This window comes from Sceloporus undulatus, chromosome 2 (assembly GCF_019175285.1).
Source record: "Sceloporus undulatus isolate JIND9_A2432 ecotype Alabama chromosome 2, SceUnd_v1.1, whole genome shotgun sequence".
NCBI classification, from domain to species: Eukaryota; Metazoa; Chordata; class Lepidosauria; order Squamata; family Phrynosomatidae; genus Sceloporus; species Sceloporus undulatus.
Genome location: NC_056523.1, coordinates 116,430,471 through 116,456,518, shown reverse-complemented (window position 1 = coordinate 116,456,518; position 26,048 = coordinate 116,430,471). Strand labels below are relative to the sequence as shown.

Sequence of the window (26,048 nt, the reverse complement as noted above, 5' to 3'; positions counted from 1 at the left end):
GCTACGAGAGCCAGTATGGCATAGTGGTTTGAGCACTGGACTATAACTCCAGATGAAAGTGTTCAATCCCCCCCCAACCATGGAAACTCACTAGGTGGCCTTAGACTTGTCACACTCTCTCAGCCTCAGAGGAAGGCAAAGGCAAACCCCTCTAAACAAATCTTGCCAAGAAAACCCCATGATAGGGTCACCTTAGTGCTACCATAAGTTGGAAATGACTTGAAGACATGTTGTAACAACTACAACTACAACAACAACAACAAGAACAACAACAATGCCACATCAGTATAAAAATGTTAATAGTCACACCTAATTCTGATATCCCAGTATTAAACATAAAAATTTCACATTCATCTTCCTATATCTTTACATGCTGCTCAGCTTCAATCACTACCTGTGTCTTAGGCATTTGCAAATATTTGTTGGCTTTTTAAAAAATGTCCTCACCATCCAAAATCACTGGAGCAGAGCAGCATCGCCTTGTGACACCTTTGGAAACTTAGGTATGGTATATTTCCTCTCTGTGCATAGCCTGTTTCCCACTCCTGCCACTCTGTGTACACATCCACTTATACACTATTTAAGAGACCTCTTACATAAAGTCTACATACTTTTACTACACTTTTATTACTAAAAGAAGTCTCCAACTGACTTACAAAACCATAAAAGATTGCAATAAAGAACCTGTGAATTAAAATATGCCAGAAGTTACAAACTAGAAACTGAAACTAATCACGGATCACAGATAAGTATGTGAAAACAAGATCTTCCGCAATGCCAAGCTTCCTTTAGGAGGGAACTTCAAAAATAAAATGTCATGGCATTTCTGTTGTTCCATAATACCATAAGACTCCTTAGATGAATAAAGCAGAGGCCTCTGCATTGTTTATGTTCTGTTTCATTCATAGTACTGTGAAATTAGAGCTGTGAAAATGACTTGTACTCCCAGAAACCTACAGCCAGCAATAATAGGTGTGAATTTTGGGAAGTATCATCCAAGAATGAGTTCCTGATGAAAACCAGTGTAGTAGAAATCTGTGCCACCATATCTGCACCTGCTGGACAGTTCCTTGAAATTAATGGTAGTTTACCCCAATGTTCTTTCTATAGAAAGAAAGATCCATGTAAGAAAGAACATTAATAAGCATGTAAAAAGTTGGAAATACTTGGATATTGTCAATTAATTGAAAGTTAGTTCAGAATCGCCTCAGGTACATAGAAGGAGAAGGAGGAGATGACCCACCATGTTCCCAGTCTAGATTACAACAGTTTGAACAAACATAGTTCATATAAAAGTTAAGGATGTAATTAAACTATCAAAAAATTAAAACCTGTTAAAAACATAAACCATTAAAAAGCAAACAGAACATTCAGGATGTTATGTAAGACCTTTCCCCCTTAACCAGTCATTCTCTCAAGGCTTGCAGAAGTAAAATAGTCTTTACCTGCCTGTGAAAAGAGAGCAAGAAGAGTGCCAGTCTAACCTTTCTTATAACTTGCCTATTAAAAGACCCTTCCTCAGCAGCCAGTCAGTTGCCAAAAGCCCACACTAGTGAACAGATTTCTGTACAGTTTTGTGTCTGGTTTGGAAAGCACTAGTATTTAGATATGCCAGGGATAGGCAAACTGGTGTTCTCCAGATGTGTTGGACTACAACCCCATCAGCTCCAGCCAGCCTAGCCAGTGGTCAGGAAGAATGGGAGTTGTAGTCCAAAGCAGTCTGGAAAGCAGTCTTCTGAAATAGATGAAATGCATTTCTTTTGTAAATGTTTCATTCTCATATGAATCTTGGGGGCTAAACAGACAGGCAAAAAGAGGTTCTTTCAGACTGACTTGAAGGTGTGGCATTTAGATGACACATGGCTTGAAGCCAGCAGGAAAGTGCCCTCTAGGCACCTTATGCAGAAAAATGCCATTTCAAAAAGAAGCAGCTTTTTTCCGCTTCTTCCTAGCTTGAAGCTATATCATGTGGTCATGACATGAGCACTCCAGTTGCCTTGGGAGCTGTTGGCGCTGTTGGTGGGGTTTCAATGGTGCATTATAGACCACCTGAAAACAGCGGTCTGCCACCGCCTCCATTTCCGCCGCCAGGAAGCTGCAGCCTCCAAACAGAGAGGCTTCCTGGTGGCGGAAAAAGAAGCGGCAAAAAGCGGCTTCTTTTCGCGCTGCGCTTGCGACGCACGAGTGCGCAAATGGCACACTCATGACTTTGCAAGGCAAGGGTGACGTGCGAGGCCGGTATGGTCATTAGGTCCTCGGCCAACCCCTTGCATGTGACGGGGGCGGTGTAAAGGCTCGTGCGGAATGGGCCAATGTGGCTTCAGAAAAGGCAGCTTCAAGCCACTTTTTCCTGCCCATCAGCTTCGCCCCATCGATAAATACTTTGAATATTGACCAATAATTCTTGTATTTCCCCTCATTTCCCTCTTCAACTTTTTTCAAACTAATAAATTCAAGGCAAAGTATTTAATTTCCTCACACAGAAAATCATATCAGAGGGGAGTCTTGAATATTTTGGAGACACATGGGCTGAGGTTCTCCTATCCAGTCCTGGCAAAGCAGAAAGCTCCACTATGTTACATTATTACATGGGTTCACCCAATATGTGCCTCTCACCAGAATCTGGCTGTATATAGAAATACAAATTTATTCCATGGCTAGCAGGAGAAGGAATAGGAAGAAGAGAATGTGGTAACATGCCAGAACAGGAGGAAGAGAAGGTAATACTGTAATGTGCAATATAAGAAGGAGAAGCAGCAACAATTACAGAGGGAAGAGGAAAAGGAAATCACATGCCACCCCATAGAGCTCCCCAGATATTTCTTAATTGCCTAGCTCCAAGTGGTCCTTGAAATCAAAGCATTCGGTAGGAGTGCCATAAAAATTGTCTCTCATAGCACTGACAATTTTTACAACCACACCTGCCATAGAACTTTGGTTCCAAGATCACCTTGAAATGAGCCATTCAGGAAATCACTGGAGTCTGCCATTCGGGAAACAAGCAACTCTACATAGAGCTAGCTATCTGACAGCCAAGTAGCTGCCTCCTCCTCTAAGGTCATGTTCATGGAAGCAGATATCTGGAGTTACCCACTGACTTTTGTCGCCACTTGTTTTTCACTTGCACAAGGAGGTCCTTATGCTACAGACTATTTCTTGAGCAGTTTGACAGCAACAAACCTGAGATCATGTCCAGAAACTGAACTGAAACAATATAGAAAGAAAAGAATGGTCTATGTGACTCTAAATAAAGTTGTTGTTTTTAGTTAAAGGATAAAATTCACTTAGAGAGTAATACGATCTCTGAGTTTGACCTATTTATTTACTGGAATGTAAAGGTGTCCTTTGAGTTTCTTGAGTTTCTGAGAACAAATCCATATTTAATCTTAAAGGGGGGAATGGGTGTGGAAGAAGGAGAAAGAAAAAAATGGATAATGCCCTGCTGCCATAATTATTTGGGCAAGCTTTGCTTTTATAGAATGGTGAATCCTGTGATTTGATATTTCATCAGGCTTGTGACATTTAAGATAATACAAGTATTTCACAGCACAAAAGCAAATCATGTAATTTAGCTTGCCTCATCAAGCTTTGCCACAGCAGGGGTCTCTAATTCAGCTCAGACAAAAGATTTATAAGGTTCACAATACAAATACTCACAATACCTCAGTAGAGAAAAAAAGGCTCCTCGAGCAAATACAATGGACCTGGTGCTCAAAGTCATCTTTCAAATTGCTACCGTAATAAACAAATGGAATATGTTATTGATAGTTTTAAATAGATAGGTAGCATCTGTACCAGATGTTGTTCTTCCAAAAGTCATGGGCTTATTTTTCTAACTTAAAGAAAATATCCTGTACCTCTTGCAACAAAACATTTGCCCTTTTCGCCTTTACAGCACTGTTACTGGCATTACACGTATTGATTATGGTAATGCCTTAGTTCGGTAAGCAACTATAGAGGACACATGCACAACAGAACATGTGTTAGCAGTTGCAAAAGTTGGCAGTGAACACTTTTAGCCATTTGAGTAACTACAGTCATTTTTAATCATTTTCCCTAGCCAAGGATTGGAGTCCCATAGCATTATGGTTCTCAAAAAGGAGAAAGGGTAAATTGATTCATAATAATAAAATCACAAAGGTGATGACATTCAGGAGGTATTAGCTTAAATCCTATCATTAGTCTTTATTACCGTAGATTCATTGAATCAGTGGGATTTCACTCTGTGTTCACCCACCATTTTACAGTTGAGTGAGCAAATTTACTCTAGTTTGGGACTAACCAATGGGATGCAAGCCATAAAATGACCAAGGATTTCAATGGTCCACATTTTAAATAAACTGAGTCAATTTGCTTTTCCGGAATAAATATGTAACTCAGACTGCAGTTACCCTTTATTATATATGGTAGTTCTCTGTAAAGAAGATGTGTCAGAATGTGTGTGTGTGTGTGTGTGTGTGTGTGTATGTTCGTGTGTATTTAAGTCAGCATGATGTAGTGGTTTGAGCATTGGACTATAACTCCAAAGACCTTGGCCATGTAAAGCCACTGGGTGACCTTGGGCAAGTCACACTTTCAACCTCAGAGGATGGCAATGGCAAACTGCTGCTGAAGAAATTTGCCAAGAAAACCCTGTGCTAGGGTTACCTTACAGTCACCATAAGTTGGAAACGACTTGATAACATACAACAACAAACGCACACACATGTATATACACACACAAACACACACATATGTAATTGTGTCAGAAAATGCATATTTCTGTGTAAATGTACACATAACTGGTTATTTGGGGGGGGGAATAAAAGTTTAAACATTTAAAATGGACATTTTCATGCAGCTCAAGCATGCTGTTCATATAATATGTTTACATGAAAACAAGACAGAATGATTTTATCAGTGAGCACAAACAAAACTGATTTATCACCACCACCACCATCATCATCATCATCACTATCTCTGTATTCAAACAGTAGCCTCAGTTTTTTCCTCAAGCGTTTACTAGGAAGCTAGAGATAACTGCTGATGCCAGCTATGCTCATGTCTTCATAAGACAAATGCAGTGATGAGGCACCAGGAGAAAACCACTGTCCTCTTTACTCTATCCCATCATATTATAATGAACAGCATCCTTCGAATTAGCCCAGTGAGTTATCGCTCAGCAGCCTGTCATTTTGAACATTATCTGCAAACATCTGGTAAGATTAAACATTAGATAGGCATTTATGGTGGCACATGGAGGTATTAGTACTAATGGCATGCTATTAAAGGGAGGTTGTAATATTTTACTATGATTGTTGTTATGCAGAAATCTCTAAAAGGCAGGGATTCCTCAGTTGTGCCGAATTTCAGAATTAACCAAGAACAATTAACCTAGAAAAGTGATTCTTCTGTAGGGAAACAGAATAAAATATGTTGACACATTCCAAGTCTGTATCCTTCTTTCCTGACACATTGGTTATATTCATGCAAAACAATGAAATAGTATTCTGTTTTATCAATAATGTGAAAATATCCTGTTGTGCTTGGCATTATCATTTTTCTCCAAGTGACATGGCTAGCTAGCAAACTGCCAAGCACAGAAAGGATAGCATTACATACAAGCTCCTACTTGCCTGTCCTCTAACAAATCAGAACTTGAAGCCAAGATCCATGGTTGGTTTCCAGATCCAGGCTTGTTAGGACAATGACAAGCCAGGCTCTTTATTCTTGGAGGAAAAAAAATAATTTGGAGCCCCTTACCAAGCAAGCTTAAGGAACTGTATCTCTGATGTTCCTGAAAGTGTAGATTTAAATTTAGTGGGGCTTAGAAGCTAGCTTTTCTCAGTTTTACACTTTTATTGCTGAAATACATTTGGGAAAAGTTTTGTCTATGTAGTTGTTGTGCATCATATTGCATCAGCACAAAGCCATTGTTTCATACATTCTATTGCTCAGAGTTTTGGCTAGAGTTCTTTCCAACCAACCATTCAAACAGGCTATTGCTCAATTCTTGCTTGGCCATCAGAGCCATAACCTACATAAGATTTTCCCTGAATGTCAATTGTGATGCTTACTACTCCTTCTACTACTCCTTCACCTCATTCTTCCTCCTCATGTTCATCATCATCATCATTATATTTCTGTAATTTCTTTTCTACTATTAATCATGTTTCTTACTAATGCAAGGCAGTGAATGATGTGCGCAGAGGTTCCAAGTCTTCCGCATGTACTCAGTCTCCTAACTGTGTTTAGATAAGCAGGAATACCTGCATTGAACATCTGTTACTCATGTGGTGGTTTACTTAACAATGCATATGCCTTTTAATGCATATTTATGCACCTGTGCTTTGCTACAAGTTTGCCTCTGTAAATAAAGGTTACTTTAAAATACAGTTATAGTTAAATCATCATTCTTACAAATGCTAAATTGTATCTATTATGGTAATTGTATCTGCATCTGCACTGCAGAAATAATGCCATTTAATACTACTTTAACTGCCATGGCTCAATGCTATGGAATTCTGGCATTTGTAGTTTTGTGAGCTATTTAGTCTTCTCTGTCAGAGAGTTCTGGTGCAACAACAAACTGCAAACCCCAGGTTTCCATAGGATGGACCCATGGCAGTTAAAATACTCAAACTGTGTTATTTCTGCAGTGCATATGCAGCCTATGTCATCATTGTGTGCAAGCATCAGTACACACAAGAAGTATTGTCTAATACTATAGTTTAGGGTAAACAAAGGCATGAATTTACTGCTCCAAAGGAACCATACTGTGTATGCGACCATCACTACCACTTATTTCAGATTAATTCCCGTTGTTAATCCCATTTACATAAGATCACTTATATCAGTTGCTGAATGGTAAATGCAAACATATGACAATTAATGGAGTGTATCAAGAAATACCAGAAGAAAATCAGCATGTGCTTTATAGCAAAACATTTGATTGAATAGGTCAGGAAAAGCTATGGAAAGCTCTTAAAGATGTGGGGATGCCAGTACATCTGATAGTTCTGCTGAGAAATTTGTATTTAGGACAAGAGGCTACTGTTAGAACAGATTATGGAGAAACAGAATAGTCCTCTATTGGCAAAGGGGTCAGGCAAGGCTGCATTCTATCACTCTGTTTATTCAACATGTACGTGGAAAATATCATAAGAATACTGGTTTATATTCAGAAGAAAGAGAAATGAAGATAGGAAGAAGGAACATCAACAACCTAAGATATGTAGATGACACTATACTGCTAGTGGAAAACATTGTAGACTTGGAACAACTAATAAGGAAGGTCAAAGAAGAAGGTTTACTGCTAAACATGGAGAAAACAAAAATAAGGACCACAGAGGATCTTCATAAATCCAACCTAGATGATATGGAAATAAAATAGTTAAAAGATTTTGCATACCTTGGATCAAACATTGATCAGTGCAGAGACTGCAGTCAGAAAATAAGAAGACTAAGATTGGGAAGAGGAGCCATAAAAGAACTAGACAAGATCCTAAAGTATAAAAATAAACAACTGAGCACTAAAGTTAGAATCATCCAAGCCATTATATTCCCCATCACCATGTACAGATGTCAGAGCTAGACAGTAAAGAAAGCTGACTGAAAGAAAATAAACCCATTTGAAGCCCAAACTCTCTGTGGAAGACAAGATGAAACTGAGGCTGTTATACTTTGAGCATATCATGAGAATGCATGGCTCATTAGCAAAGACAATAATGCTAGAGAAGATAGAAGACAGTAGAAAGAGAGGAAGACTGCATGCTAGATGGATAGTCAATCAGGGAGGTCATGGGTATAAATTTACAGGACCTAAGCAGATTAATGGATGACAGAAGATATCTTGACAGTGTTTCATACACAAGGTTGCCATGAGTCGAGATTGACTCAAAGGCGGTTAACAACAGCCAATTCACACTATAACTAATCCTGTTATTCAGTAGGTCTGTTTGTTCTACTTGGGACCAACAATGGGATTAGCCTACTGTGTTCAACTGAGTTAACAAACAAAACAAAACAAACAGCTTCATTTATATACCACTTCATACTGGACAGTGCCTAAGTGGTTTACAAAGTGTAAGCTAATTGTCACCAACAATCTGGGTACTCATTTTATCGACCTCAGATGGATGCAAGCCTGGGTTGAGCTTGAGCCCTTTTGCTGAACTCGCAACCTTATGGTTTTTGAGTGCGTGGCTGCAGTACAGGCATTTAACCACTGTGCCACCAGGGCTAACCCCTCAGGATATTTTAGCAGAGTTGCACAACAAGTAAAAGTCACTGTAATTTTTATTGTTGTTTTATTAGAGTACTTTCACATCCTACAAAACTACTGTTTAACATCAGTAATACAAATAGCTAGCACAAGAATATTTTAAAAGGGTAGTGCTCCAAGGAAATGATTTTATTAATTCATATTCCAATTTATTTCCCTTAAGTGTGGGGAAATCTGCATGAGTTGCTGCATGTGTCCAAATGTATGCAGTTTCTCTAATAAACCTATTGGCTTTTTATTTTTTTCAAGTTTTCTCATACCTAATACTCACACACATATATGTGTATATCATTTTAACAAAGATACTTCAAAAAGTATCCTTATTAAAAACCTTTCCTTTTTCTAGCAGTATTTTACCAATTTGGTAAGTTTAGCAATATTTGTTGCAGTAGGTACAGATTCAAATTCTGTTAATAAAACTGTGCAATCTATATGTTGTAAATTAGGCTAGTTTTTTAAACATTTTCCTTTTAATAAGCCAATAAGCCTTTCAATAAGCCATTTTTCTTTTAATAAGCCAACTTGTTTATTAGGATGTGAGATTTTCAGGATTGCCAAAATCCTTTTAATGGAAAATCAGGAAAGTGAGATGTGTCCTTTTATTTCTTTGACAAAACAACAAAATATGTTACCTTGCAGGTATCTATATTTTGATTATTATGCACTTTTGTTATCTACTTTCACTAGTTTCAGTTTCATTACCTAAAATAGCAGTAACATCACTAAGTACAAATATCAGATGCAGGTATGTATATGTGTTTGTGTGTCTGAATAATTTGTGTGACTGTCAGCAGTCTAGAAAACTTTAGAAAGTTCTGCAGTATTAAAATAATCCATTGAAATGCCTTTTACAGAGAAATTCTAAATATTCTTATTAGAAAATGAATCCCACTGTGTTAAACTGGGGTTTATCACCAAATAAGTGTGTTTAGGATTGCAGCCATAGTGCTTCAAAGAGACTTGCTACTTTTACTGTTAGAGCTGGATATTTTTCTAATTCCAGTGGCAACATTTTCAGAAAGTCAGTGGTAAGGGATTTTGTCTTCTTTCTGTATTTGCACTTTGGATATTTCTTCTCCAAGCATACTTCATGTGTTCTTTGGAAATCTCTCATGATGTGTCTTGTCACCTGTTGCGACAAAGTTGCAGAACAGCATATATTTTTTCCTTTGCTGGAAGACAAAGAATTCTTTGTGTTTCTGAAACATATAGGTTATGTAAATGCATAAACATTAGGAATCTTACTAGTGACACAGGAGAGTATCTCTGATGTGCATTCTTTGTGGTCACTTAACAATGGAGCCTATAGTGTACTATTCTAATGTACAGGGTATATGTGTGTGTGTCTGTGTTTTCCATTCAGGATCTAAGCAGTGATGTTCAGATTTCTCTCTGGCAATGAATGGAGACATTTCAACCCCCCAGGTCTTGAACCGGCACTTCAGAACAGTTTGATTGCCTCCTTGATTGTTTGCGAGATAACTGTAAGATTGGCAGTGACAGGGTAATTTACTGAAGATTGCAATGTCAGACTATATCCAAGGGGGCTCGCTGGCATGAAGATGTTATTCTCATGACTGACAGGCCACTGGGAGATTGGTGTGCCAATTTAAAGTTCATGGTGTCGTCAAAAGTATTCAGCCACTGCAGCCCATAATCATGCGGCTTGATGAGGTCATTATAGCCATAACATATGCTCACCCCAATAGCAAACATAGGTATCTCTCTCTCTCTCTCTCTCTCTCTCTCTCTCTCTCTCTCTAGAATAGTTGGAGCAGACAGATATACATTTGTAGAATGAAGAAATTTCTATCCTTTATTATATATTTGATTCCTTTAATATATTGACAGGATTCTCTTCACTTGCAGTTGTCTGAGTAAGAACATAAAACAAACTAAAAATAGAGGAGAGTATTCAATCTGCTGCAGAATGAGTGTGACGCTTGTGACAAGCACAGTGGATGGAAATACTTCAGTTTGAGAGTCTTTGGGTTTTACAGAAAAACCTTCCTGAGATATTAAGGGAACCCATTTATATTCTCACAGTGATTACATACAGCAGCTAATATAAATACACTCATCCCTCCACATTTGCAGCTTTGACTTTTGCGGATTTGATTATTCATGGGTTTTTATTAATATGTTCTCTCTAGGAATATGTAGGTCTTAGACCGCTACTCTATGGTCAACTTTAACCAAAAGTTGCACTGAAGGACCAAGAGATTTCTAGAGAGAACACTCCACTAGGCATTTGTAGCTCTTCCAGCACAATTCTGTGGTCAATGTTTGGCAGATGTTGACCACAGAGTTGCACTGGAGGACCTAGAGATTCCTAGAGATGAATTCTCTCGGGTAAAAACATGTTTTTGTTATTTGCGGTTTTTCCACATTCACGGGGATCTGGTGCCCCTAACCCCGGCGAATGTGGAGAGACGAGTGTGGACTTGGATTTGGCAAGGGAAAGAATGTGGATCATGTCAGCAAGTCACTGACCTTGGAAGAGGAGGAAACTACAACTAGAACAATCAAGGAACTTCTCTAACTTAAGAACTTTCCAAGCATGTGGAGTGGAAATAGTGCTGACATTGAGTTATCTTTATCCACAGGTAATGCTTTAATAAGGGCAACATGGGGAAAGTGTGCCATATAGCACACAAAAACTTAAGAACATTTAAAAATTACTTATGATTTGTATTTTTATTTTATTCACAGCCCACACCATGATGAAGGTTTAAGTCTGGTAACAATTTGTTTAAAAGTTTATTTTGTCCTATCAATGTCCAGCTTTCAGACAGTTTACATGAAACAGGATGGGAACTATGTGACCTTCCAAATGTTGTTAAACTGCAGTTCACAGCAGTGCTAGTCAACTTAGTCAGTGGTGAGGAAGCTTGGGAGGTACATTCCAACAACATCTCGATAGCCACATGTCTCCCATCCCTGCCATAATGTATCTTACACCATTTGCAAGGTGTATAAACCAAGGTTGCTTCCACACTACAGAATTAATGCAGTTTGAGACCATTCTAACTGCCATGGCTCCATCCTATGGAATCCTGGGATTTAGTTAGTTGTGACATGAGAGCTCCCTGGAAAACAAGGCTAAATATCTCACAAAACTACAAATCCCAGAATTCCATAGAACTTAGACATGACCGTTAAAGTGGTGTCAAACTGCATTAATTCTGCAGTATAGATGTAGCTGTATCTTCAGCAAATATCCACAGGAAGAATCCCAGTGTTGAAAGCAGCTCTGCACCATCTCTTGTGGATCCCTTTTTGTATACTTGAAATAATGTTCTAGAATGGATCTTACCAGCTATGATAGTAACTTTGTTGTGTACTGTGATATGCTGACCTGTACTATAAGGTAAAGGGATGTGAAGGCACAGCTAGTACAGCTGGCCCTTGGTATCATCTGGGTTTTGGTTCCAGGACTCTTCATAGATTCCAAAATCTGTGGATATTCAAGTCCCATTATATCCAATGTTGTAATAAAATGGTGTCCTTTATATAAAATGGCAAATTAAAGGCTTACTTTAATATTTTAAAATATTAATATTTTCAAGCTGTGGATGTTTGAATCAGTAGATACAGAATCCATGGATATGAAAAGCTGGCTGTATATATTCCTATATCAGAAGCGGGCAACTATGACCATCCAGGTGTTTTAGGATTGCACCTTCCATAATTGTTCACCATTGGCTATGCTGGCTATGACTAAGGGATATTTGGGCCAAAAACCTTTGAGAGACACATCATCCTTATACTTGAGACATACTCATACCTGTGATACTTGGTTTTTTGTTTTTGTTTTTTGCATTGTGTAGAATCATTTGGTACTTTGAGCAATAGAAATGTTTGTAGAGCCTAAATATCCCAAAGGCACCAGATCTTGTGGATTCTTAAAAGGTAAACAGGCTTGGTTAATACTTGAATAGGGGGCTGCCAAAGAATAGCAGGTGCTGTAGACTATATTTCAGAGGAAGATAATGGCAAGCCACCTCTGAGTATTACTTGCCTAAGAAAGCCCTATGAAATTCATGGGGTTACCTAAATCAACAGGTGACGTGAAGGCACGTACACACACAATGTTTGTAGCTGGCGAAAGCGCTGGAACTATGGATTATTCCATTCCATGCAACTGGATAAAAACAGCCTCTATGTTCTTCCATTTCAGATGGCCTTGTTGACTGCCTGGATCCAGACTGCTGCCTCCAGTCCACTTGTCAGAATAGCCTACTCTGCCGTGGCTCACGTGACCCCCTAGACATCATACAACAAAGTCACTCTGGTGCACCAATTGTAAAGTCATTCTACGATCGAATCAAGCTGTTAGTGGGCAAAGACAGCACTCATATAATCCCCGGAGAAAATCCCTTCAACAGCAGGTAAAAGCCCCCAAAATGGCTTTATAAAGACACAGAAGTACTTCTGGCAGAGGTTTTAAAAATGGTTTAACATGGAATGCTGCTTCCAGTGGAGATATACTTTTCCATCTCAAGGAAAAATCTAATTCTCGGCTTTTTCTCATGATTTTTTAATGCTGTGTTTATGTCAGGGTGTCAGCTTTGCATTCTAGCTCCATATGGGAAAAGGCTAACAGTGGATTTCATGTATTCAGGCAGGGGAACAAAGGTAAAGCCAAATGCTTCAGAAGTAAAAAATGATGTCTTAGTCATGAGAGCTGGATATGCTCTGGCTTCCAGATGGCACATTCTGCTGTTTTGTACTGCATAGTTATGACAAATATCTTTTTGATTGCACATTGCACCACTTCATGGCTATTTATTTCATCCCCAATTTTAAGCTTTGAGCTAATACTCCCTATGGTTCCACTAATAATATATCTGAAATATATTCAGTTGAAAAGTTGTGCACATTTTTAAAGTAACTTCCTTTTAAAAAGAATTAGCTTTTCCCCCTCTACTGAAGTGTGTCAGAATCCTTTTTAAAAACACTAAACAATGAATTGACTAAACATTAGAACCCTTTATTCAAGGAAAAGGGAGGGAAGGATACCTTGTCATATCTCATGCTCCAGTGTTTTATACACACACAACTGATCGGCTTAACAAAAAGCAAACTTACCATTCTGTACTCTGCCATATATCTGTTACGAAAAACTCAGTTCTTGTACATTAAATAGGTACTACAGAATTTAAACATGGTGGCTGTTTATAGAGGAAGCAAGGATAAAGCCTCCAGTCCAGAACAGTTCCATGAACAGCTTTTCTTGACTCAGAGCTTTGTTTCATCAAACAGGTTCTCTGCCCTCCCATCCCTGTTATCAAGACACTTGGAATAGATTTTGTAACAAAGATCAATTGTTTGGCAATTGTTTCCAGGCCTCCAAAGTATACATGGGCACATTTGTTTAAAGCAACAATCTTCCTTGCCATATCCCTTTTGAAGCTGAAAAGAAGTTCAAAAGCAGTATGTGGTATGACATGCTGATCTGGAGTAACAAAGTAAACAAATATCCTTCTAGGAGATTAATAATAATAATAATAATAATAATAATAATAATAATAATAATAATAATAATTTGTATCCCGCCCCTCTGAGAACAATCGGGGCAGCTAACAAAGTTAAAAATACAAAACATATAAAATCCCTGGTACCCTCCCCTCCTTAAAAAAGTATTAAATTCAATGCAATATTTAAAAAACAGAACAAACAACAACAACAAACAAACAAACAAACATACAAGTTAAAAACTTACCAGAAGGTCAACAACATCATACCAACAAGCAACCAGTGGGAGCAGCAGTATCTTTCCCAAACGTTTTTCTAAGGCCGGGTTCTCTATTCTGGGAAGGCCTGCCGGAAGAGATCCATCTTAACAGCCTTTTTAAAGCTGTCTAAGGATGTAAGTAGAAGGATCTCATCCGGCAGGCTGTTCCACAGTCTGGGGGCGACGATGGAAAATGCCCTCTGGGAGGTAGCCAAGCGCCTAGATTTTTGTGGCTGAAGTAGGTCTCTCCCAGAGGAGCGGAGTGCGTGGGAGGATTGTAGGGGAGAAGGCGGTCCCGGAGATAGCTTGGACCCAAGCCATTTAGGGCTTTAAAGGTGATAACCAACACCTTGTACTGGGTCTGGAAGCTAATAGGCAGCCAGTGGAGAGACTTTAGAACCGGGGTAATATGGTCCCTCCTGGATGTTCCAGAAATTACTCTGGCTGCCATATTCTGTACTAGTTGCAGTTTCCGGACCAAGCACGAGGGTAGCCCCATGTAGAGCGCATTACAGAAGTCTAGACGTGAGGTTATCAGCGTGTGCACAACAGTCTCAAGATTCCTTACTTCCAGAAAAGGGCGCAACTGGCGTATCAGCCAAAGCTGATAACAGGCGCTCCTGACTGTCGCATTTACCTGGTTCGACATCAGGAGCGACGAGTCAAGGAGCACCCCCAGACTGCGAACGCAGTCCTTGACGGAGAGTGTGACCCTGTCCAGGACCAAAGGTTGCAACCCAGTTCTTGGTTTCGGGGCCGCTATTGTGAGCACTTCCGTTTTGTCTGGATTCAGCCTCAATCTGTTTTTCCTCATCCAGCCCATTTCTGCCCGAAGACATTCATTGAGAGAGGAGACACCATCAAAATTCAAGGCCGACAAATGAGACATGGAGAAATAGATTTGGGTGTCATCGGCGTACTGATAACACCCAGCTCCATAACTCTGAATGATCTCACCCAGCGGCTTTATATAGATGTTAAATAACATCGGGGACAGAATAGCACCCTGTGGGACACCACAGGTGAGCTCCCTTTTACTGGAGCAACTGTTCCCGAGCAGCACCCTCTGGGATCTACCCGAGAGAAAGGAACGGAACCACTGCAATGCAGTGCCTCCAATTCCCAGCCCCCTCAGGCGATCCAAGAGGATGCCATGATCTATCATATCAAAAGCCGCTGAGAGGTCTAAAAGCACCAACAGGGTCACACTGCCCCTGTTGATGCTCAGACACAGATTGTCGGTCAAGGCAACCATGGCAGTCTCAACCCCAAAGCCTGTCCTGAAGCCAGTTTGAAATGGGTCTACATAATCAGTTTCATCCAAGACAGCTTGGAGTTGAAGAGCAACCGCCCTCTCGATTACCTTGCTCAAGAATGGTAGTAAAGAGACTGGCCTATAGTTGTTCATATCCAGGGGGTCCAGGGAAGGTTTTTTCAGAAGCGGCCTAACAGCCGCTTCCTTCAGACAAGATGGAATATGTCCTTCCCTGAAGGATGCATTGACGATATCCGTAAGGAACTTCCTCAATGCATCCCCCCCCCCAGACGGCCAGCCATGATGGGCAAGGGTCAAGAGGGCAAGTTGTTTTCCTCACTCTACCAAGGAGCTTGTCCACGTCATCGGTACTCACAGATTGAAGCTGATCCAGTACAATCATTAACGGAATCGCTGGACACCTCGTCCATTGTTTTTGTTACAATACTGGCGTCTAAGTCGGCTCTTATCTGAGAGATTTTTTCTGCAAAGAAGTTGTTAAACACATCACAGCAGGCCGTTGTTGGGTTAAGTAAAGGGTTCTGCGCAGGGGGTACCTGCGTCAGTTCCCTTACTACCCTAAAAAGCTCTGCTGGACAGGACTCTGCAGACGCAATACGTGCAGAGGAGAAACGTCTCTTCGCTGCACGTATCGCCTCCAGATAGGACCAAAGAAAGTTCCTATGGTGAGTCTTGTCAGATAAGAGTTGAGTTTTTCACCAGACGTGCTCTAGTCGTTGTCCAATCCGCTTCATTTTCCGAAGCTCTGGTGTATACCATGGCTTACGGTTAAGAGCGGGTTGGCAAGGATGCTTGGGAGCGATCGTGTCGAAAGCCCTGGTAATGTCGGTGTTCCAAGTGTTAACCAGAGCTTCGACAGGGTCACGGGCATTTCCAACCATTAAACCCTCCAAGCCTTTTTGGAATCCAATTGGTTCCATTAGCCTTCGAGGGCGGACCATTCTAATGGGTCCACCACCTTCAGAGGGGCAGATAGAGGCTCTTAGTTCTGTCTTGACTAGGAAATGATCCGTCCATGACAAGGCGGTGGTTTTAATAACCACGGATATTCCTGTTTGATGGTATGCCCAAGTTTTAGGACAGAGATGGGAAACATACAGCCTGCCAGATGATGTGGGACCACAAATCTCAGCAGCCCCTAGCCAGGCTAGCCAATTGTAGGGAATGCTGGAAGCTGCAGTCCAGCGACATCTAGAGGACCATATGATTCCTACCCCTGTCCTACAGTATATCTTAATTAGACATTTAACACCTAAATCAATTAGTCCCATTAAACTAATGAAACTTAACTAATAACTAAGTGCTGGCGTACCAAGTTCCCACTGATTCTAGCTGTGAATAACAATTAGATCCAAGACCACATCTTAGTTCAAATGTCAGTTCATAGATTTATGAAGAAAATATTTCTTTGAGTAGGCGTGGCAGGTTTAAACACAATGCAAGATGATATTTAATTAATCAGATTTTTAAAAGATTCAGGCCCAGTACTGAAACCATATTTGCATAGGTTGTTACATTGCTTACTGCATGGTTAACTATGTTTAGGTTTGCAGCCTATCAATGCAATTGTCTATGTGTTTACTCAAAAACTTTTACTGGATCCAGTGGAGCATACTCCCTAGTAAGGATGCAATCCAAAATCTCCTCATGCATGCTGGGATACATTATACCAGCACTACATAATCTCCCTGCAGAATAACAACATTGCAGAACATATATCAATGACTGCATACTGTTGTGCAATGCATAATATGAAACCGCAGTACACAGTGTGTAACCACAGTGCACAACATTTTTGTATGTACAACTCTGAGTCCAATGCTGTCAACAGAATACATCTGTGGCAAATAATTCTCCCCCCATGAATATCTCACTAACAGAATGCCAGCCTAAGTATGCTAAGGCCTGCATTCTGAGACTACAGTCCCATGCACATTTATCAGGAAGTATCTAGAACTACACTTAGAAGTTTATGGCACTGGGGTTAAAACGTTCCCCAGTACGTTCTAATGCGCCTGCGCGTGGGTGTGCACGGAACGTGATGTGAATGCGATGGAGCCAAGAACACCATTTCCCCGCACACTGGAATGCCGCCTTTGCCACCAGGTGTTCCAATCGCGTTCCCGTTGCATTCCAGGGGATGCCATTTCTGAGAACTGTTTTAAAGCATTCTCAGAAATGGCGCCCTCTGGAACGCAACGGGAACGTGATTGGAATGCCCGGCGGCAAAGGCGGCGTTCCAGTATGCGTTAAAATGGGGTTCTTGGCTCCATCGTGTTCCTGTCACGTTCCGTGTGCGCCCACGTGCAGGCGCATTAGAACGCACTGGCGAACGTTTTAACCCCAGTGCAATAAACTTCTTACTTTAATGTCAGTCTTCCAAATCTGAACCAGTGACTAAGGCAATATCTCATTTATTAAAATGCAGCAAGAACAAGTGATCTGAGGGATGTAGCTTTCTGGATAAGTCATAGACTGTTTTGTGCTGTTCCATGTTTGAAATATTAACTGCAGGTCACAGTGCTATAAAAATTGATTTCAGATTCTTGGATAGATGATTATAGGTTACTTAACCTGGTTTTCTTTGATAAAGCATCATTCCTTTCTTCATCAACCAGATCAAGTTGATAACCACCTGCAACCTTCCCTCTTGTAGTTTGCTTGTCTTTGTACCACTACGAGCCTAAATGTTTGTGGAGGACTCTGATCACACTCTGCTAAAAGTAAATGTTACAGCTGTTATCAAAACACTTCAAGTAACACTGAATTGCATGCCCTTTACAATAGCTAAGATTTTGCTCAAGAGAATATTGGTCCTTTGAGCAGTCCTGATGGAAAAATAGGATTTTATGAGTAGCCAAGATGGAAAGATGTCTTTCAGGATCCCTGAATATACCTTTTATCTATAATTTTCAGGGCCTTTTCTGGGTTATTGTCTTTATTGTTGTTTTGGTGTACAGTTTGTTGTCATGTTCTGTTTTAGAATGTATTAATAAATTTTAATTTAAAAAAAATGAGTAGCCAAAGTTACTGAAAAAGTCACAGGCTGCCCAATCCAGTTTTTTTTATCTTGTTGTGGTGATAATTGAAAGATAATGCAAGATCATAATTTCATGCCATTATGAGACAGTTAGGAAAACCAAGATCTTGTTTGTTCTTAGAAGTCTCCAGATCCTTTTTTAACATTGTCACATCTAGTCTTTATTTTGTGTATACACTGCTACATATATATTTCAGGATTACTTCTACTATGCATGCATATATGGTGTATTTTAAAATAGACTTTGTTAGCTTGTGTCACCATTAGCCCTCTGAGGCTGTTGGGAATGACAAAGAATATGACATATAGACTACAGTTTTTAAGGGAAAATGGTCGATGCTTGTGATGAATTTGGATGTGTTCATCTACATTTGGAATTTGGGCATTCATGGTCTTGTGGTTGCAACACCAGTTATAAGAAAACCCCATATGTAAGACCCCATTTGTTTCTCTAAAAAACTTTTGCTTGTTTTTTTCATTAATAGCATTGCCTCAGGATTCCTTGTAATAGGGGGGATTTGTAGTTTTGTGCCTTCAAGTCATTTCTAATTTATGACACTCCTAAGGTGAACCATTCATGGGGTTTCCTGGGGCTGAAAGTGTGTGACCTATCCAAGGTCAACCAGCAGGTTTCCATGGACAAACAGGCAATCAAACCCTGGCCTCCAGAGCCCTCATCCATGTCTCAAACCCCACACTGACTCTTAATAGGAAGGATATCTATGAGAATGTTTTAAGATCTGCCCCAGAGTTTGCCACTGGCTATGCTGCCTGGAGGATTATTGGAGCTGTTGTTTTTAGCTGCCCTTGAGTTGACCCTGACTCATGGCAACCCTGTGGATTTCCCAGTCCCTCCACTGCTCTGTTTAGATCTTGTAATTTCAGGCCTGTGGACTCCCTAATTGATTCTATCCATCTGGTGTGTGATCTTCCTCTCTTTCTACTACCTTCTACCTTTCCTAGCATTATTGTCTTTTCTAATAAGTCATGCCCTCTCATGTTGTGGCCAAAGTAGAACATTTAATCATCTTGGCTTCCAGGTGGAGTTCAGGCTTGATCTGTTAAAGACTCCATTTGTTTGTCTTTTGACTGTCCACAGTATTGTCACATATTGGAGCTGTAGCCCAAGCTTTTAATTCTCCCACGAAAGAAGCTCCCATATAGTGATGGCTAGCAATATAGCACAAATTGTAAATGAGTTATCCAGTGTGATGATCTACCACATGGATACAGTTCAGCAACTTGAAAGAGTTCTTTAAAATTCCACTTGAAACCACAGCAGAGTCTTCGCCCGCCCCCCCACCCCGACATGGAAGTTAGCATCCACCTTTTCTGCAAGTATGCTGGCCCCAGCACCAGCATTTCTCTCTCTTTCCTAGCTTCATGTGCCTAGACACACAAGTACTTGCATGCCCATGGAAAAACATGCTCAGATCTCTATCAATTGAGCTGCAGGACACATAGACCTAAATTCATGTGGATGCTAAAATGAGAGAGAGAGGCGGGGTACAGACCGCCGCTTTGCGGCGGTCTGCCGCCGCCGCCAGTAGGTCCGTGGGGGAGCCGGAGCCTTCACACGGCCCGACTCCCGCGCGGACCGAAAAAGAAGCTCCAAAATGGAGCTTGTTTTTCCGTCGCATTTGCGACGTAGCGAGGCGCCAGGGGCGCGCTCGCTACATCACAAGCGGCGTGATGCGTACGGACGCTCAGCATCCGATACGCAAAGATGGCGCCGGCCATGTAGAAGGGCCGGCGCCATCTTGTACGGACAGAGTCCGTACTAGGCCCAGGGGCGTCTATAAGAGACGCCCCTTTTTTAAAATGGGACATCCGGAGGACGTCCCAAATGGCGGTGCAGAAAGCACCAAAAAGAGGTCAGCTTAATTGCCTTAACTTTGAACTGAAATTCAGTCCAGGAACTGCAGATGTGAGGAGGTATGACTTTCCCATAATGTAGCAGCTGCAAACCTGTTAACCAGTGGGCAGCTCAGAAATTGATTTTTTCATTATATGATTTTTCTTCTTAGAATCATAGAATCATAGAACCGTAGAGGGCCATCCAGTCCAACCCCCTGCCATGCAGGAAATCTCAATCAAAGCATCCCCGACAGATGGCCATCGAGCCTCTGTTTAAAAACAGAAGGAGATTCCACTACATTCCGAGGGAGTTTGTTCCACTGTTGAACAGCCCTTACTGTCAGGAAGTTCCTCCTAATGTTGAGGTGGAATCTCTTTTCCTGTAGCTTACATCCATTGCTCTGGGTCCTAGTTCTGGAGCAGCAGAAAACAAGCTAGCTCCCTTCTCAGTATGACATCCTTTCAAGTATTTAAACAGGGCTATCATATCACCTCTTAACCTTCTCTTCTCCAGGCTGAATATTCCCAGCTCCCTAAGTCATTCCTCATAAGACATGGTTTCCAGACCCTTCACAATTTGGTCACCCTCCTTTGGACACACTCCAGTTTCTCCACATCCTTTTTGAATTGTGGTGCCCAGAACTGGACACAATATTCCAGGTGAGGCCTGACCAAAACAGAATAGAGTGGCACTATTACTTCCCTTGATCTAGACACTATACTTCTATTGATGCAGCCTAAAATTGCATTGGCCTTGTTAGCTGCCGCATTGCACTATTGAGTCATGTTCAATTTGTGGTCTACTTGGACTCTCAGATCCCTTTCACACTTAGTCTTGTTCAGCCAGGTGTCACCCATCCTATATCTGTTCTTGCTGGCAAATGGACATCAGGGACAGAAAGAAATGAAAAGGAAGGAAGGAAGGAAGGAAGGAAGGAAGGAAGGAAGGAAGTTGCTGATCGTGCTGAGTTCAATGCACACATGAAAGCAGTGTTGTGTGTTTACAGACCCATACCAGTATGGAAGGAGGCAACTATTTCTGTGGCAGAAAAAGTATGATTCCTATTGTTGAAAAAGGATGCAGAAAAAGCTGCATCTATTGGTGCACTTCTACTACCAGAAGAAGGATGGTGATATTCCTCCCTCCCTCTGGCAATTTACTACATGCTCTCTATGCTTCAGAACAAATTTTTGGTGCTACAGAAGGCTGCAAGGAATAAGGAGGGACTGAAAATGCCAAGTCACATTGGGTTTAGGCCTCTGTGTGTAATCAAGGAATGACTGCCATCTGTCTTTTCTCCACCTTGTTCACACTAAGCATTTCTGCACATGGCTTTGTTCCTCTCATGTGGAAAAAATAAATGTCACTTACTAGCACAAGGGAACTAATCTTCAGTGCTTTGTGTGTGTCATAATTTGTGAATGTCATAGTCTTGAGAAGACGTTTTGAGCAAGAACTCACACTTTCACTCACCCTAGTAATTCCCTTACTATATCCATTTTCCCAGTCAATTTAAGATTATGAATGTGACTGCAGAGGTTTGTCCTTCATAAATTCCAGGAATAAAATATGATGACAAAATTAAATGAATTGTAATCCTCATGGCTCTGTGAAAGACAACCGTTGTTGGTGAACAGAATTTAATGATTGTGGCTGGTTATAGAGGAAGCAAGGATAAAGCCTACAGTCCAGACAGTTCCATGACGAGCTTTGCTTGTCCCAGAGATTTGTTTCATCAAACAGGATCTCTGCCCTCCCACCCCAGTTACCAAGACACTTGGAATAGATTTTGAAATTTAAAAGAGTTTGAAAAGCAGCTTGCATTATGGCATAGGGATTCTACAACAACAATGTTCTGAGGGTGGACATCAAGACTCATAGGTGAATAGGAACCTTATGAAGCTGTATCACTGATCCCCAAAAAGTGACACCCTGCTCCCCAAAAAATCACAGCCCAGGTAATCAACAAAGCCATTGCTTGAACTTGAAGAAATACCAGAAAGAGAGAGAAAGACCATTGGTCACTTCATTTTTATGGCAACCTATCCTTATCCAAAAGTTCGTGGATTTTTCTCTCCCAATGTTACCCTTAGCAGGAATAAATAATAAAGAGATATTTATTCTGCCAAGTAATAAAATGTGGCATAGGGGTTTGAGTGTTGGATTATGACTCTGGAGATCAGGGTTCAGTTCCCAGCTCCCACATGAAAGCCTGAGTAAGCCACATATTCTCAGCCTTAGAGGAAGTCAATGGCAAACCTCCTCTGAACAAATCTTGCCAAGAAAAAACATGATAGGTCACTATATGTCAGGAATGACGTGAAGAAACACAATAAGAACAACAACAATGTAACTTTCTAGGCCCAGTACTTTAATCAAGCATTATTTTTAACAGATAAAGCACATAGGAGCCACTCGCGGCAGAAATGCTTTCCCCCAAACACACCATGCCAGGTGTCCCCTTTTAATGGCACTCCAATGAGGAAGGGAAGAAAGCCTGAATAAATTGAAAGATGTCAAAATGCAATGCTGGATTTAGGATGTACAGTAGTAAGTGAGAAACTGATCCACTTTCAGAATTGAGAATTTCTCTGTCTTTGTATTAGCTGGGATTGTGACAGCCAGTGAGAAATGCTGCCATCATTCCCAGTTCTGCTTCCCAGAGAATTAAATAAGGAACTACTCATGGTTTGTCTATTAGGGCAACTTTACACTGTGTATTTCAGGAGAGATGTAATTCCTCTCAAAGTGTCCAAAATGAATTAACATTAATAAACCACAGTGGGCCAAAGGGTGGTCTGCTCCTTGGCTGGCAGGTGCTAATTACCAAAGGGAATGCCACAGACACACATCCAAATAAATAGGCTATTCCCAGTAAGACATTTTAGGCCTCAACCTATGGCCTTTGACTAATAAAGCTGGATATATTTTAGGCCTTAAAACTAAAAAGGCAGTCAAGTTAACAAATCAGACTTTAAAATACAGCTAGTTTTCTTCTTGGTAATCAAACTTTTATTTTTCCTGCATGGAAACAGTATGAGATCCAAACAAATAGCTGGCCAATCAAATCCAGTGTGACCCCATTTAAATTTTAAATACATTCTTGTCTATTTCCTGACTGTTCTTTGAAACTAGAGCGAATAGGTGCAGCCCCTGCTTTTGTGTATGGACTCAGGAGCCCTGCAAAGTGACTGTTTCTATCATTACTTTAAGTCAAGAGTGAAGATGCTTTTATGGCAGAGTAAGAACATCCAGCATAGTCTTCCGAGTCCATAAAGCATTGTTTCTGAGCTGACATTTTAACTGTGTTTCTTTCCTAGTCTTGTATCTCTTATAAGAGGCCAAGTGGTGACTACAGATGGAACTCCACTCGTTGGAGTCAACGTGTCTTTTGTCAAGTATCCAAAGTACGGCTACACCATCACTCGCCAGGATGGCACGTAAGTCTAGTTGTTTTATTCAGGACCTGTTTAGTATGTAATATCTCTGCAGATTAACAGATGGTGCTATCTACTGAAACCATGTGGTATCATGCATGGAATTCCTACTGGGCTAAGGAGCTATCAAGGAAGCACAAAAGTCATTTTTCACATGGCATTTTGAATACTAACTGAGACTAAATATGAAAGACTGACTTCTGGAAATAATGTGTTAGCACTTGGGCTTCTTTTCAGAGAAACTGCACTGTATCTTGGAAAACATTTGTAGGCTACAACAATATCCAGCTGAGGCCAGAAATATTTAATTTTGAGATGCAAGGCAGGCTAGCACTCTTTTGGAACAGGGAGGGGGGGAAATCATTATAAAACAGTGTATTTTCTTAAAAGTTCCCAGCTGCCCCTTTCCTTTTTGAAAACCCGTTAGCTTTACAGTTTCTTGAGGGCAGAACATAATCAAAAGAGTATAATTGAATATACTTAGACAATTCCCTGCTGTGTGAAGAAGTGTGTCCCATTTTTCTATTTATCAACTGATTTGAAAAGCACACAAGTTCAGCACAAACAAAACTACAGTGTGTCATGCTTTACCTAATTTATTGGATATGGCAGTAAAATCATATGTTTGTGGGGAAAATGTATTATAATAACTAGGTGAACACATAATCCATAAAATGAATTTGAACTAGAATAACTGATCTGAATACTGCATAGTTGGAAGTAAGATTCATGTGTCCATTGCAGAGTTACAGTGCTAGGATTTTAAGGTCTAATGTATCATACACTGCACATTGCAGCAAATGGTGATTGTAGACTTTGATAAGTTGCATAGTTCCATAATACATATCAGAGGAAGGGATCTCTAAACAAACAGAAACAAAAGAGAAAGACCTAGAAATGTGAACCAGAAACTATAGTATCTAGGTTGCTTCCAGGCTGTTCAAATGTCTTGGGAAATGGCATCATTTGTTACTGTTCTTACTGCGTCTTGCTTGCTTCTTTCTTTTTTTAACGTCTCCATAATTTTTTTTCTAAACAAACAGTGCTCCCACCTTTTCTGGGCTTTTTGAAAAAAATCCTACCTAAAAAGGGACTTTGTCAGTCTTTAAAACAATATTCTATGACATATTTCTGGGTTTATGGAAGTGTGACATGGTTTGTTATGGTGTAAATGTGTGCCTAATCCACTCTCCCTCCAGTTTTCCCAGATGTATTTCTTATCTTAAATGCCCCCTTTCCATTTTCTTATAAATGAAGTGCTAAGCTCCTTCCCCCTCAAATATACACCTTTGTACTTCAACTCATCTATTCCTGCCTCCAACCATCTCTCAGTTGGGACAGATGAAAGGAGGTAGATTGCACACCCATTTGAGTCCAGACCTGTCACTACCACTCTATGGATCCAATTCGTGAAGGGAGATATTTTTTGAAGGATTATCTCCCACAGAACAGCAGCAGTGGGAGCACATGCTTTAAAAAGGGTAGGATGTTGTCCAGTGGCCAGGGATTCTGAGAGATGAAGTTAAAAACCACTGGATATTAATGACTGAGAACCACTAGAATCAATAAAGAATCAAATGAAACTACCTGTATATATAAACAATAAATTGAGAGGAACAGCATATACAGAATGATGATACAGTCAGTCCTCCACATTTGTGGATTTGACATTTGTGGATTTGACATTTGCAGATTTGCTTAATATGTTTTCTCTAAAAAATTTCTAGGCCCTCTAGCATATGCTTATAGTCAACGTCTAGCCTTTTCTGTAAGAGACTCCTGGTGACACAACCAACTAAAATCCCAGGATTCCACAGGCTGGAACCATGACAGTTAAAGCAGTATCAAACTTAACTAATTCTGCAATGTGGCAGCAGGAATGTCCTCACACATATAAAGCCAAATGGAGTTGACTCAATGACATGTGATGTAAACAGTCCAGACAGCCACATGAAACAAGCTGGAAATGTGCCTTAACTTGACTGTGCTTATCAGGTCATTAAACTGAATTAATCTTTTGTTGTTATTTGCAAATTAATGAAGAAGCCTTTGGAATGGTATGAAAAACCTGGGTCATTGTCTGGATAATTGGACTGCTTAGAACAAATACTTTTCAGTTCCATGTCTGATGTGGATATTTGGACTATTTACATCATTTACCATTCAGTAAACCTCTTTTGGATATGTATGTTTGGAAACATTGAACTATTTACCATTTACATCTCTCAGAGTTAAGCATATCTTGCTTCTGACAATTTATTGTTTTTGTGTAGTTTTATTTGATTTTTTTGGTCATCCGTTTTTGGCCTTAATATGTTTTTCTGGATAAATGTTACAGTTTCTGCTTCATAATTTTATGTCTTCCCCCCTTAGTATTGTTTCATCATACTGTTTCTTTAAAGCTGCCTGCTGCTCAGAGCTTTATTTTGGCCTCTGA

At 40.3% G+C, this 26,048-nt stretch overlaps 1 protein-coding gene across 2 annotated transcripts in view; it reads left to right on the top strand.

The window, feature by feature from the left end:
* TENM2 (teneurin transmembrane protein 2) overlaps positions 1-26,048 on the top strand; it is a 216,416-nt gene that overhangs the window by 120,054 nt on the left and 70,314 nt on the right. For both annotated transcript variants that reach the window (XM_042452450.1, XM_042452449.1), the window contains exons 9-10: positions 12,444-12,654; positions 23,495-23,614. In XM_042452450.1, the coding sequence (XP_042308384.1) occupies positions 12,444-12,654; positions 23,495-23,614 (331 nt within the window). The remainder of the gene's footprint in view (positions 1-12,443; positions 12,655-23,494; positions 23,615-26,048) is intronic.